The 15,114-nt window shown below is 44.8% G+C and overlaps 1 protein-coding gene across 1 annotated transcript in view; it reads left to right on the forward strand.

Annotated features, from left to right (window-relative positions):
• CFAP44 (cilia and flagella associated protein 44) overlaps positions 1 to 15,114 on the forward strand; it is a 100,767-nt gene that overhangs the window by 19,771 nt on the left and 65,882 nt on the right. The window contains exons 7-14 of the mRNA XM_075542949.1: positions 1,123 to 1,237; positions 3,633 to 3,797; positions 7,308 to 7,463; positions 7,914 to 7,961; positions 8,517 to 8,616; positions 9,131 to 9,225; positions 12,246 to 12,455; positions 13,467 to 13,577. Of these exons, the coding sequence (XP_075399064.1) occupies positions 1,123 to 1,237; positions 3,633 to 3,797; positions 7,308 to 7,463; positions 7,914 to 7,961; positions 8,517 to 8,616; positions 9,131 to 9,225; positions 12,246 to 12,455; positions 13,467 to 13,577 (1,000 nt within the window). The remainder of the gene's footprint in view (positions 1 to 1,122; positions 1,238 to 3,632; positions 3,798 to 7,307; positions 7,464 to 7,913; positions 7,962 to 8,516; positions 8,617 to 9,130; positions 9,226 to 12,245; positions 12,456 to 13,466; positions 13,578 to 15,114) is intronic.

Below are 15,114 nucleotides of genomic sequence, written 5' to 3' on the forward strand. Positions count from 1 at the left end.
TTCCTGAAAGTAGTATAGATAAAATACTCACTCACTCACTCACTCACTCACTCACTCACTCACTCACTCACTCAAACTCACTCACTCTCACTCACTCACTCTCACTCTCACTTACTCACTCACTCACTCTAACTCACTCACTCTCACTCACTCACTCTCACTTACTCACTCACTCACTCTCACTCACTCACTCTCACTCACTCACTCACTCTCACTCACTCACTCTCACTCACTCACTCTCACTCACTCACTCTCACTTACTCACTCACTCACTCACTCACTCTCACTTACTCTTACTCACTCACTCACTCACTCACTCACTCACTCACTCACTCACTCACTCACTCACTCACAGCCATCAGGTTGATGCTGGCTCATATTTAGCCTGCTGCCTTCTGGTAATCTTCACCCCCTGAAGGTGTGTCTTAATAAAGAACATTCACACGATGCTTACAAATTCATACGGAGCTTTCAGTATGCACTATGATTGGAGAGACATGGACCAATGAATTTCAGGCGTAAAGTACTAGAGAAGAAACACTGAATACAGGAGCACTCGAAATTGGTTAGTCTGATTGAAAACCTGAATTGTACATTGTATTTGATGTCAAATACTCTACATTTAAATAGACACTCTGTTGAGTGCTATTTAAAAGCATGGTTCTCAAATAGAAGACTCCTGAAGGCAGGTTTGTTTGCGGAGGAGACGGGGGTAAGGATGGGGAGGCCATGTGTCTATTTCATTCACAGCTTAATTCAGATTGCCTAACAGGTAAGTAAGGGCCCCTGGCAGGGCAATGGTTGAGCGCTTGGCTGCTGCATGAGAGGACTGCAGTTTGAACCCACCTGTTGCTCTTGTGGGAGAAGAGGTTGCAGTCTGCATCCTTAACCTGTGAGGCAGGTTGACTCTGATCTAGCAGGCTGCTGTGTGCTGGAATTGCCTTGATGGTCATGGACTCTGGATTTAGATTTAGATACTTATTAAATGTTAATTGGATGCATGAATGAATGACATAATAGAAAAATGAGTATGAAATATACAAATATGTTGGGGACATAGTAAAACAAAAAGGACCAGAATTTCATTGCGGTAGAGTCAGTCCGTTTCTTCTTGGTTGGCAGGTTCTGGGAAATGGCTCTAACGTTCACTGGTCTTAAGCTACAGGGCTATCTCGGTCGATTTGGCAAAACAGCCACGACGGATATAGAAGGCTACATGGAGCTCCCTGATGGGAAGGTGAGTACAGCTGCCGTTCTACTTAGTAAAAGTACATTTTCAATTATCTAAGATTTCAATGGTAGCTACAAACACACACACACACACACACACACACACACACACACGCTAATATTTGCTTATCTTTCCTCTTTCTTCTTTTGCCATGATATTTCAAGAGGTCTTACTGGATCCAAGGTTATGTAGAGTCTTGTGGCTTTTGTTTTTACTGTCAAATTATTCTTCAGGAAGATTGCAGTATAACTTTAATCTGTTTTCATTACTTAATATTGTTCACTTATTCTCTTCCTCTTAGAAAATGTAGAGGCAAATTATCTGAAATTATAGTTAAGAAGGATCAGGTTTTTTTTTTAACTAGTGTTGTATTTAGTTTCCAATCGGGTGTGTTCTACAGCATTGTCTGTGGTATCTCCTTTGTAAGTATAAATGCCGACATGCAAATATCACTCTGCCTCTAGGGAACCAGCCGGCCTACTTTTCGACAAGGTGAAGTAGAGAACACAGGTATAGGAGGAAACACAAGCTGCTGATGTTAGCTCGAGCATTTCCGGACTTTAAAATGATGGCAGATGGTCGCAGCTCAGATTGCGACTTCTGTAAGGTTTCAGCGGCAGAGATTAATGAGACGCAACTTTAAAGGAGTCCAGCGAGTTTGTGTAACTACAGGGCAGAAACGAGCCGTTTTCAATGGGAGAGCCTCAAGGGCAATGCTCCGAGTTAGGAACCAATAGTACATATTTAGAGAGCAGAGTTGGAATAAAGCAATCATGCCAGGAAACAGCGGGGAATTAGGGTGAGCGGTTGTAGTTGGGTTCTGTCGGATAAGGAGTAGACTAGCCAGTTGTCACTGCTGTGCATTTGGAGAGTAGCATTCCAAGTGAACGTAGTAACTGATAAACTTTCCTACAAGATGCCAGGCAGATTAGAGGCAGCGAAACCTGACACCAGGAAGGTGAGCTGGGATGGAAGGCTGTTGGCATCATCTCAGAAGAGAGTGAAAGCCCTGGTTTCTCTCAAGACAGTTGGAAAAGGGAAGCAAGACGTGGATGACCCTGCAGAAAGGAAAGCCCTCAAGACTCTGCTGACCCTTGGAGATGGCTGTCACTGGACAGATGACACAAGACTACCTACAGACTAGCACAAATGCACCGAAACGCAATACAAAACACGCTTCTCCAGACAGGCCCTTCGAGTTAAGAGGAGACGAAGTTTCTGGGTGAAGTCATTGGCTGCCCCAGTTGAGAAGAATTGGAGGTTGCAGAAGCTTAGAGCAGGCAGTTGGCCAAAGCGCAGTCTGTGTAACTGGTCTGCACAGAAGCTCCGTGTCCAAGGGGGAGTGCCTGGTCAAATTCATTCACATCTAGAAATTCCTCTTGATGGTTCCCAGTGGACACTTCTGTATTCCAGGTTCCCAGGAGTCCTCAAGAGAAGGACCTTCTCTGATGTTGTTACCTAGCACCAGCCTCCTGAGGCACTGTGCTACGGCACTGGGTCAGGATGGGGGCTCTGGAGCCACAGGGCCTGGATTCGAATCCTGGCCCCATTGCTTGATTTTGGACAAGTCACTTAACCGCTCAGCCTTACAGTGTCTTATGTATACACCAAAGATGATGATAATAGGGCTGCCTTCTCTCTAGATCGTTGCTTTGGGTGAATGAGAAATAAGGTCTTCCTTCTGGGCAAATACTGTGTCCAGCCGGCACAACCATATATGGTATCTCTGCCCACTGTCCCTGGTTCCCGTGGCGTTTAGGATTCAGTCATTTAAGGTGTGTAAAGGGCTCAAGCAGTGCTTGACACTGAGGAAATATTCTTTATTATGTAACAGCCACGGACATCCAAAGAGCGAGTGTTTGGAAGTCGGGATTTGCAGAGATTCTAGAGTCGATGGGTTGAATTCATGTTAGGTAATTCCTGATGAGTATCTTTGTAGTTGGGAGCCACCACGCTGATAATTCTCCCAGTTTACTGATGGCCTCACACGTTATCGAACATCTTATAAAGTTAACCACACTTAGAGATCACTCTCTTTTCTATCAAGAATTCTAAGCGCGTTTGATCCAGTAATTCCACTCCCAAATTGTGTCTGTGAGAGGTGTACAAAGCAATCTAATGTAGAGAGAGCTGAAAAATTGCCATCCACGTACAACTGAATCACAGCGACACGAAACTAAGCAACGTGCAAGCAGGCAATGCATTACGAAGCGATCGGTGGCAGGGTCTGTGGTAATGAGTTGACATCTCTATTTCCTTGATCTTCCATGTTTAATTCTTTTACTTTATTAATCCAGAAAAAGAGATCTTTTCGAAGGGCCTTTCATGCGTGCCGCTTGAGGCCCAGCGAGGCGGCTTTTCTGATTACAGACCTCCTGTTTCCTTTCCCGACACCTGGCAGGTGCTCTCGGGGTCGGAGTGGGGCAACATGCTGCTGTGGGAAGCCGGCCTCATCAAAGTGGAGCTCTGCCGCCTAGCACGGAAGTCTTGCCACAGCGGCTCCATTAACCACATCGTGCTGGATGAGGGCGAAGTGATCACCATCGGGTCAGATGGATATATTAGGGTAAGCTTTCTGACATTCGGGGCAGCAGCACCCACGGGAAAGACTTGCAGGCCCATGTGTTTTTAATTTAATTTCTGTTTTCTCACAACAATCATAGTGGGGAGCAGTGGCCGTTTCTTCTCTGGGTTCACCTCTCTTAAAGGATGCTTCGCTTACGGCACATACGTAAATCTCGTCGAAATGAACTTCCTGTAACTTCTGAGGGGCTAGCTTGTTGTCTTGAGCGTATTGTTGAACGAATCCCTTCAGCAGAGTCTACGTTAGCAGAATGTAGCCATTGGGCACACACGAGCCTCCAAAGTATGAGCTAGTCTAGTATGAACTAGTCTTGTTCCAGGGTCGAAAGGGTCAAACAATTCATTATTTTGACACAGGGATCTACTCTGGATGGCAACTATGGTAGCTCTGAACACTAGAGAGCTCCCCCAGGAGCGCTGGGCGGAACCGGGACGTTGCTTCTGCATCCATGTCTCCTTGGTGGCTGTTTGGACGTGTCTCTTCTCCCACCCACCCTGCGCTGCAGCTTCCTTGTGTGTGAACTGTGCTCCTGTTGGCAAACCTGTGATGTTGTGATTTGGGATTCCTACTTGTATCTTCCATCTGCAATTGGTTGTTGTTAGGTTCCACCGAGTCGGTTTGGACCACAGCGACCTTCCGTACAGCAGAATGAAACACTATCCGGTTCCATGCCATCCTCACAATTGTTCCTATTCTTGCCTTCACTGGGTTGATCATCTGTCTCCTGGAGGGCCTTCCTCGTTTTTGCCACACATGATGTCCTTCTCCAGGGACTGGTCTCTCCGGACGGTATGTCCCAAGCTTGTAAGATGAAGTCTTGCCTCTAAGGGGTGCTCTAGCCATACTTCTCCCGAGACAGAGACAGAGCGGGGTGTCCTTCCAGCAGTAGTCCATGGTACCCGACGACAGTCTTCTCCAGCACCACGCTTCAAGCGCATCGACTCTTCTCTGATCTTCTTTATTCAGTGTCCAACTTTCACATGCAGGCGAGGCAATGGAAAAACACCGTGACTTGGGTCAGGTGCGTCTTGGTCCTCAAAGTAACACCCTTGCTTTTCAATCCTCTGAAGAAGTTTTGTGCAGCAACACATGTTTTGATCTTGACTGCTGGTTCCACGAGCAGTGACAGTGGATCCAAGCAAGACAAACATCCTCGACACAGCTTCCAGCATCACAGCGACACACATGCCACCAGAGATTAGCAGTGGAGACATTCTTTAAAACCTACTATTAGAAGCCAGATTGATTTTTTTGTGCCTATTGAATTATGTTTAATATATGCCTACTCTGTATCAACTAATTATCTCTTTAACATCTCGTGTGTGCCACAATACTAAAAAGATGTACTACCCCACTCTTTTGGGAACTCATGGTAGTAACAGAATACTAAGGTATGATGAGATGAGAGTAACACTGAATGTGATGGTTAAAGTTTTGTGTCAACTTGCTGGCCATGACCTTCAGTGGTTTGACAGTTATGTATTGATATAGTATGGCATTTATGGAAGGGTGTAGTCATCCTCCATTTTGTGATCTGATATGGTCATCTTCCACTTTTGCATAACATTGATTTTTGTGTAATAATGTGGTCTTTGGAACCTAATCCTGTTGACAAGTGAATGTGTTAGTCTGGGAACATTAGAGAAACAAATCCACATAAACTCATGTATAAGAGAGAGTTTTATATAAAGGGTAAGTGCACATCAAGAAAACATCCCAACTCAGTGCTGCCCAAGCCCACAAGACCAACATTAGCCCATATGTCCAATACCAATCCACAAAATCCTCCTCCCTCTCACAAAACACACACAATGATGTCGATACTGCAGGAGGAAAGCTGAGTCAGTGAATGTGTAAACATCTCAGTGCTGGCAGGGGTCTCCACATGGCTGCTCCAGCACTCAGGGCTGCATCAGGGTAGGTCCGTATGGCTTCTCCTTAGGGATGTCTTGCAGGAAGTCAGCTTTGCCAGCTGAAGCAGGTAACTGGCTAAGGCAGCTGCACCCTGGTCCAACTATCAGAAAGCAAGAGACCCGAGAACTAGAAAGACGAGGCTCACCAAGCCATTTATCTCTTCACCCTTTAACCCCACATGTGTTTATCAGCCAGGTTGGCACAACAAACTTTAACTATATCAGTGAGGATTTGAGTGTATTATCTTTAAGCCATATCTTTCACAGTCTGTCGTCTTCCCATTGGCTATTTGAACTCAAGAATAGAGCTGTACATAGGTTCATCTTCTTAGATTCATTCATAGTTCTGATAAGATCTTTTATGGCCTTTATTTTGTCATATAGTATCTTCACTACTCTTCCAAGATACATACCACCTTAAAAATACCAAAATTCTAAAATAGGAGAAAACCCAAGTGGGGAAAAAAGTGTTAAATATTTTCTAGGCGACCCCTTCATGAACATCACACATTTGTGAGCTTGCTTCCCATTTTGAAAGTCTGCCATCATCTCTTCAATCTTTGCCTCTTGCCCATCCCAACTCCCTGTCCACCGTCGTGCTAATTTACGGACTAACTTCAGTCCTTGGAAGTTTCTTTGCCCAAGTCTGAATCTTTAAGTCTGGACTAATATGGCAGTTGGAGTTATTAGAATTACTCAGGGTGCGTTTGGATATTTCGCCAAGGGGTTCTCCTGCCGCCGTGAGAAGAGGTTGTGCTTGTCCGTCTTCTTACAGCATTCCGCTCTCCTTTCCCAAGGAACAAGCAACCCTTCTCTGAGCTTTCGGAAGGAAAAGCCACAGCACACCCATTGCTGTCGAGTCGCTTTTGACTCATGGTGACCCTGTGTGTTACAGAGAACTATCTAGAATGTTCTTCGCTGTGATCTTTAGGAAAGCAGTTTGCCAGGCCTTTCTTCTGTGGTGCTTCTGAGTGGGGTCCAATGGCACCTTTGATGTTAGTTGTCAAATGCTAACCATTTGTGCTACCCAGGGACCCATCACCTGAGATAGTGGAGTCTTGGTCTTTAAAGAAGAGAAACACCATCTAAAGAAAACATTATCTGTAGCTGTCTGCTCTGTTTATAAAGTAGCTAGTTCTTGAATCTTTAAGCAAACAGGCCCATCCCCCCTTTCTGGGAGCCTATGAGCGCCACTAAGATTTGGAATCGACTCTGGCAACTGGTGCTGACTCTAGTCTTCATTAAACAGGGCTCGTTATAGTACCGTGCTAAACCATACAACCATTTAGTCTTTGTGGTTACTTCATATGCTGAAAGGTTTGACAGCAACCTTGAAACACAGTTTGCCTTGAGCAAGTTAAGATACTGGGGCAGGGCTGTCCTCGCTCAGTAATTTCTACAAATGGAAAGAGAGCTATAATAATCTGTTAACCACCAGTTCCGAACAAAACCCCAGATTTACCACTTTCGTCCCCTGTTTAATTCTCACTAAAGAAGTGACCTTTGAAACAATTTCTTCCCCTCAGAAAAGAGTCATGTTCTGCAGCTGGACTAAACTATTTTCTCATTATTTTATAAGATATGGGATTTCGAGACGATAGATACTGCCGATGCCATTGATGACACCGCACTGATTGAGCTTGAGCCTATAAATGAACTCCAAGTGGGAAAGCATGTCAAGCTCTTCTCCATGATAAAAATGGACGATCCTGGGAATAACTTTTGGCTGGCTCAGGTGAGTAGCATCCTTCGCTCTTGACTTGTTCAAATAACCTGGCTATAACCTCAAAATTGCCATGTAACTAATGTCCACAGCTAGTCCTTTTTGCCACCGAGGTTACTTCCGATGCTTCAGTAAAGAGTTCCTGAACTTTGGCATATAATTGATGTGCGTTTCAAATAAAGAAAACCAATTAGGAATACCTTGATTATACTAGGCTACAAGCATAATGAGGTTTTTTTGGGGGGTGGGGAGGTAGTTATGTTCTAAGATAGATCAAAGTTGTTTTGTTAACGTTTGATCACATTGTAGCATATCTACATATGCACTTTTGGCGCCATTGTTTGCTCTGTTATAATTAAATTATGAGAGGAATTATTTTTTTTAGTTTGGTAAAACTTCTAGTTTGCTAAGTTTGAAGTGATAAGGCAAACAATTATTAGATGTTTATTTTATTTATTTTAGGATCTATGTGGGGCCATATGGAAGCTTGACCTGAGTTTTTCAAATATTGTAAGTTACCTATTTCTCACCCCCCTCCACCCCCAGCCTATTTCCCACTAGTGAAGCAACCTTTGTTATTCTTTTCTGCATGCCTGGTTGTTCCCGTTAAAAAATAATTGCTTAACACGTTTCTCCTTAGAATTCTCTCCCGCTCTTTAAGGTGTGAGTTAGACTTTTTTTTAAAAAAGGTGCTATGTCAGAGCAAAGCTTCCCAGAAAGGGGGCGACGCCGCAGTCGCTGTCCAGTAGGTCGTTGGCTCCCCAACACCGCACTGCTCCCGGCTTTGCTGACATCTGGTTTGAGAGTCGAAGACATGGAAGCGGGGATCGGGAGTGAGCCGGGCGAAATCACGCAGCCCTCCGGTGCCGAGCCAGAGTTCCCAACATCCGATTCTCATCCCAGATGCCAGCGCTTTTTGGAAACGAAGATACTATCTTCTTGTGGTCTTTCATAACACCACCTGGGGTAGAAGGTCCTACCCGCATTGCTTTAAATGTGACCGTAAGTCTCTATGAACTAACTTCTCCCCAAGATCTAAGCTGTCCTCTCTCTTTTGATGCTTAGACCCAGGATCCGGAATGCCTCTTCTCCTTCCACTCCGGACCCATCCAAGCCGTGGCCATCTCTCCTCTCACCTACCTCATGGCCACTACGTCCTTGGACTGTGAGTGGGAGCGCTCTGAACGTACCCCCCCCTATCTCCCGCCCTCCAAGCCCCAACCAATGCATTCTTAAAACATGTGTTGGAGTAAAAGCATTGGGGAGTTGAGGTGTCTTGTTTCCCAATGGGACGCCTCTTGCTGCAGAGAGGTGCACCGCTGGGGGAGGGGAGCCGTCCCCATCAGAAAGACCACCATCAAAGCGGCAGCCTCTGTCTTCGAGCCCGTCCTTCTGGTTCTTTCATCTCCTTCCTTCCCTGCTGACCGCCGGCACACCGTGTGGCCTGTGCAAGGCGAGCTGGGTCACCGTCCATCACCCACCACCCGTCTTCCTCATTCTTCATGTTCCCGAATTACCCGCCGGAGGTGTGCAGGGAAGTTCATGATGAAAGAAAGGTCATCGCGTATCAGTTGATCCTTCGGGAGTTTATAACCATAGATTCTCAAAATGTACAGCGAGCCATTTGAAAAGACAGCATGCGCTTAAAGTATTTCTTTCCAAACATTTTTTTTTGATAGGCACTGTTCGAATCTATGATTTTGCCAGCAAAACTCCACTGACTCAGATAAAATTCAAACAAGGAGGTACTGCCCTCACTTGGGTGCCCCAGATGGTAAGCTTATTGTTCCAACCAACCCGGACCCCAGTTTATTATTGGTAAATGTGTTTTATCAGTGCTTTTCCTGGGAAATGCACTTTTTCATTCTAGGGTTTCGAGATTAAAAAAAACAAAAACTCAGTTTCTTTCCCTTGGAGCGATGGAAATCATAACCACTGTGTGGTTGTAGCCCTGTTTTACATGAGAATTCTGTTTTATGTGCTTGCAGATGATCAATCGTTTCATGTGAGAAAGTAATCACACAACACAGCTTTGCGTACCTCTCTGCTTCCGATCCCATCCATGCCATTCATATTTCCACAGGGCCCACAGCGCTACTGCGCCCCAGGCCTTAGGAGATTCTGGCAGTGAACAAAAGAGGCAAACATACTTTCTGTCATGAAACTTGCACTCATGAAGGGGTAGAGACAGACAATAATGATCCGAACTATGGGAGGCAGGGGTGGTGGGATGGTGTGTGTGTGTGTGTGTGTGTGTGTGTGCGTTGGAATAAGGCAAGGCAGGCAAGGTCGTTTTTCTAGGTATCTGTTGCTAGGTAATAAAGGATTACCAAATGTCTTGGCACACAGCAACCACCATTTTGCTTGGCTCACATACCCTGTGAATTGAGGATCCGATGGGTCACAGCAGGGATGGATTATCTGCACTTTTTAGCATCAGACGTCTCAGCTGGAAATACTTAAGTGACTGGGCCCGAGAGTCCTGCAAAGGCTTCTTCATCACCAGACTGGCACCTGGGCTCAGGTGCCTTGAAGGCAGGGCTAGGCTGAGACTCTTCACAGGAAGGCCTGTGGCAGCCTCTCCATGTAGCTTGAGTTTTGTCACAGCATGTTGGCCTGAAGCCAGTCACCCTTCTTGCATGTAGTGCTTCAACAAACAAGATGGAAGCTATATGACCTTTCATGACCTAGCCTCAAATGTCACTTCATGACACCTCTGTAATCCTCTTGTCCACTGGACCGGTCAGAAACCCCACCAAATTCAAGGGAAGGGGATGTAAAACTCATCTCTTCATGGGAGATATGTCAAAGACTTTGCAGCCATGTTTTAAATACGATTTGGGGAGTTTTGTCTGGAAAATTTGGGATTAAATCAAAGAGAAAATGTTCCTGGCCCAAAATAGATGTGGAGATGGCAGTGACAGAGGGGAAGTCTATGTTAGGGTCAAGACTCCAAGGAGAAGCCATGCCAGTGAACACAGCCCGAACACCGAGAGTGGAATAAATATAAGCCATGGAATACCAAGATTGCCATTCTTTGTCCAAGTCTATTGAGACTCCTACCTGAATTCTATAAGAGGCAGCCCAAATAGCTGACACATTTCCCCCCCAGATGGTTGTGTGATACCCATAGATGTTGTTGTTGTTACGGGCTGCCAAGCGAGCTGGTTCTGATTCATAACGATCCTGTGTACGACAGAACAAAAGCAAAATCTGGGTCCAACAGCCATGCCATCCTGACAGTTGTTGTTCCATTTGAGCTCATTGTTGCAGCCAGTGGGCCACCCCATCTTGTGGAGGGTCTTCCTCTTTCTTGCCCCCCCCCCCCAAATGATGTCCTTCTCCAGGGACTGGGCTCTCTTGATGACATGTCCAAAGTATGTAAGACAAAGTCTCGCCATTTTTGTGTCTAAGGAACATGCTAGCTGTACTTCTTCCGAACCAGATGTGTTTGTTCTGTTGAGAGTCCATGCCGTTTCCACCGGCTGCACCAGACATCCTTGAAGCATTGCAAAGCAAGTGTCCAGAGACAGTTTCCTTTTCCAGCTAGATGTCTGTGTGATTTCCATTTGGAGCTTGTGCTAGAATGAGACTGATTTCTCCACACTCCTTTGTCTTTCTGGAAGACTTGAGATCATTTTTTTTACGACTCAACTCAGGTCAAACATCACCTCCTCTTCCGAGCCCATCTTGACCCCGCCTTCACACAGAGATAAGTAGACCCTCGTCTGTGATCGTTTCCCCATCACTATGTACTTTTCAGAGAGCAGTAAGATTATTTGCTTTATTGTCTTCTTCTCCTCTTATACTGTTTAGTGTTTACAGTGACAACTGTGCCTTATTCCTCTCTGAAACTTGAGTGTCTTGAGAGACACTGATCCATTTTAGACCCATGGCAAATGTTGGATGAAGATACTTTCTGCTTGGATGTTTCGACATGTTTGTTATATGTGCTACATATACAAACAAACAAAAAGTCGATTCCGATTCATAGCTACTCTCTATAGGATTTCCAAGACGACATGTTTGTAAGCACATGCAACCTCATCTTTCTCCCGTGAAGCAGCTGGTGGGTGTGAACCATCAACATGGAGGTTAGCCACCCAATACCTAGCCAACAATGCCACCAGAATGTCTTGTGCTGCAATTATATCTCTGAAAATAATAACACATACGGGGGCCAGAGTTATGAAAACTTCTCAGCCATAACCAGCACCTTGAGGAAATGAGTCACTGGGAGAGAATAATTTTTTGTTTGTTACCCACTTGTGGTATTTGTGTTCTTGCAGGACTGGATAACAAATAGCATCCTGCTGATCTCAGTTCTACCATCTCTTCTTTAGGGGAGCCTCGGATTTAGGTCTGCTTTACGTCTTCTCAGAGGATAGACTTCTTCTCATTAGTACTTACCTCTGTTTGTAAGCCCACACTCACGGGTGTGATTGATTGATGTTTGTCCCCTCCCCCCAAAGCCCCACTAAACTGTAAACTCTGTGAGAGCAGGAGCGTTTTTCCGCTCTCTGTTGGGTTGTTGGTAATAGGTGGCCAGCAAGAGGCAGGCAGGCACTCCATCCACATTTGCTCCGCGAGCCTACACATCTCACGGTCGGCAGTGACCCGGAACTAAACTAGAATAACTGGAGTTCCCAGAGAGTGGTAGAAAGCATTATCAATGGGCAACCCATGCTAAATTACTTCGGTCAAAAGAAAAGTACAGCAGCAGGAGCAGCAACTGTTGAGTAGGACCCTGGTTTCTGGATTAATGTCGGATTCTTTGCACTTGTTCTTATCAAGGTAAACTACACTGGAGCACAGGTCGTTGCAGGATTTGAAGATGGAGTTGTCCGAATTCTTGAACTTTACGATCCCAAAGACCTCACAATTTTTGCAGGACGGAAGAAAATTTTGGATGCAGAGATTCAACTGAAGCAAGCATTCAAACCTCACACTACACGTGTCACTGCGTTAGCTTATGATCGTGATGGAGAAATTCTAGCCACAGCGGTAAATAGTAGATTTCCTTTTGTTTCCTCTGAAAATCTCACGGTTAATCTTGCCTTACACACTTTCCGATTTGATCCTGCCTCCTTGACTGGTATTCATCTTCTGAGAAAGAGTCAACGTTTCTTTCTTTGGGTTCATATTCTTTTACTGTAGTCTATGCGGTATTTTAAAGTATGTTCACACATTGAGTTCTAAGGCTTTTCTTATTTTAAATGACTAGAAAAATTTCAGAATCATGGTGGATGTCTTATTAAAATGTTTCAGTGATTTTGTTCGGCAATAGATTTTCTTTTCTATTTGTTTAGAGCAGTAGTTCTCAACCTTCCTAATGCTGCGACCCTTCAATACAGTTCCTCATGTTGTGGTGACCCCCCCAACCATAAAATTATTTCGTTGCTACGTCATAACTGTAATTTTGCTACTGTTATGAATCGGGTGACCCTTGTGAAAGGGTTGTTTGAGCCCCAAAGGGGTTGCAACCCACAGGTTGGGAACCACTGCTCTATAGAATTGCCATATATTAAGAGAGTAAATGTGGGAAATACCTATTCATTAATTGGAGAAGATAGGTTTTGTGGCTTTGGTCCTGTGAAAATCTTGTGTGTAAATGTGGTCATCGTGTCATACACTAGAGCATAAGGTATGTCAAGTGGTCTCCTGGGGACTAATCTTACCACCATCAAGTCAACTCTAACTCATTGTGACCCTGTAGGGCAAGGTAGGTTTCTGAGACGGCAACTCGTGGTAGTAGAGAGCCACATGTTTCTCCCGAGAGACAGTGGTTTTGAACTGCTGACCTTGCAGTTCCACCAGGGTGCAGACCACTACACTACCAGGGTTAATTTTATGGGGACTAGATAGCAAATATTTAAAGTAAGAAATCTCTTAGAAGAACCTGGGATAAGGAAACAGGACTGTGGGTGTGCTCGATGTTATTGAAAGTTTCATTTTGCACAATGGAATTGATTTCAGAGTAATATGCATTTGGTGGGGGCGTCTCTCTTCCTGTAGAGTAAAGATCGCACCGTCTTCTTCTTTGAAGTGGAAAAGGATTACAAACCAGTCGGTTATATTACTGCTCCTGGACCTGTTTGTCAGTTAACGTGGTCTCCAACTTCTCATGTAAGTAATTATAGATTTTCTTCATGCATAAGTCTAAATTCCTACATAATAAAGTGATCTGGCAGAGCATGAAAGTTGGCATCCCTGGCCCAACTCCGGGGTCCGCAGTTGGGTGGCAGGATGCAGCGATAGAAAGCATTTCTGAGTGGTATCAATAGTCTGTGAGTTCTTAATCCGACTGACCCATCAGCCTCTGAACTTAGTGACTCATTTATCTTCCGTGATCTTTGCAATTTACCCCACACTCTCATCTGTTGCCCACTGGGGCAGTATTATCATTTCTAAGGGTTCACTATTAAATCGCAACTACTTAACTATTCAACTCTTTAACTTCAATCTCTCTGCCTTCCAGCCTGTTCATTTGTCCCCATCTGTCCCTATAGCTCTCTCTCTTTTAAAAATCATCTTATTGGGGGCTCGTACAACTCTTATCCCAATGCACACATACATCCATTGTATCAAGCACATTTGTACATCTGTTGCCATCATCATTCTCAAAACATTTTCTTTCTACTTGAGCCCTTGATATCAGCTCCTCATTTTTCCCTCTCCTTCCCTGTGCCCCTCCCTCATGAATACTTGATAATTTATAAATTATTATTATTTTGTCATGTCTGATACTGTCTGATGTCTCCTTTTACCCACTTTTCTGTTGTCCACCCCCCAGGGAGGGGATTATGTGTAGACCCTTGTGATTGGTTTCCTCCTTTCTGCCCCACCTCCCTCCATCCTCCCAGTACTGCCACTCTCATCACTGAGGGGTTTATCTGTCCTGGATTCCCTGTGTTTCTGGTTCCTATCTGTACCAGTGTACATCCTCTTGTCTAGCCGGTTTTGTAAGGTAGAATTGGGATCATGATAGTGGGGGTGGGGGAGCATTAAAGAACTAGAGGAAAGTTGTATGTTTCATTGTTGCTACACTGCACCCTGACTGGCTCATCTCCTCCCCGTGACCCTTCTGTAAGGGGATGTCCAGTTGCCTACAGATGGGCTTTGTGTCTCCACTCCATACTCCCCTCATTCACGATATTATTTTTTGTTCTGATGATGATTGTTAACTGATCCCTTCGACACTTTGTGATCTCACAGGTTGGTGTGCTTCTTCCATGTGGGCTTTGTTGCTTCTGAGCTAGATGGCCGTGTGCTTATCTTCAAGTCTTTAAGACCCCAGATGCTATATCTTTTGATAGCCAGGCACCATCAGCTTTCTTCACCACATTTGCTTATGCACACATTTGTCTTCAGCGATCGTGTTGGGAGTCCCTGTAGTTCTCTGATGGCACCATGGTCTCTGATTGGTTCATCTCTTTGCATTTTCTAATTTATCATTCTTACTCAAGTCTTTCCTTCAGATTCAGCTTAAATTTAATAACTCTTGGGGAGTGGGGAGGGAGGGGGAAAAAAAGAGGACCGGATGCAAAGGGCTTAAGTGGAGAGCAAATGCTTTGAGAATGACTGGGGCAGGGAATGTATGGATGTGCTTTATACAATTGATATATGTATATGGATGGATTGCGATAAGAGTTGTATGAGCCCC

Source organism: Tenrec ecaudatus, chromosome 2 (assembly GCF_050624435.1).
Source record: "Tenrec ecaudatus isolate mTenEca1 chromosome 2, mTenEca1.hap1, whole genome shotgun sequence".
NCBI lineage: Eukaryota > Metazoa > Chordata > Mammalia > Afrosoricida > Tenrecidae > Tenrec > Tenrec ecaudatus.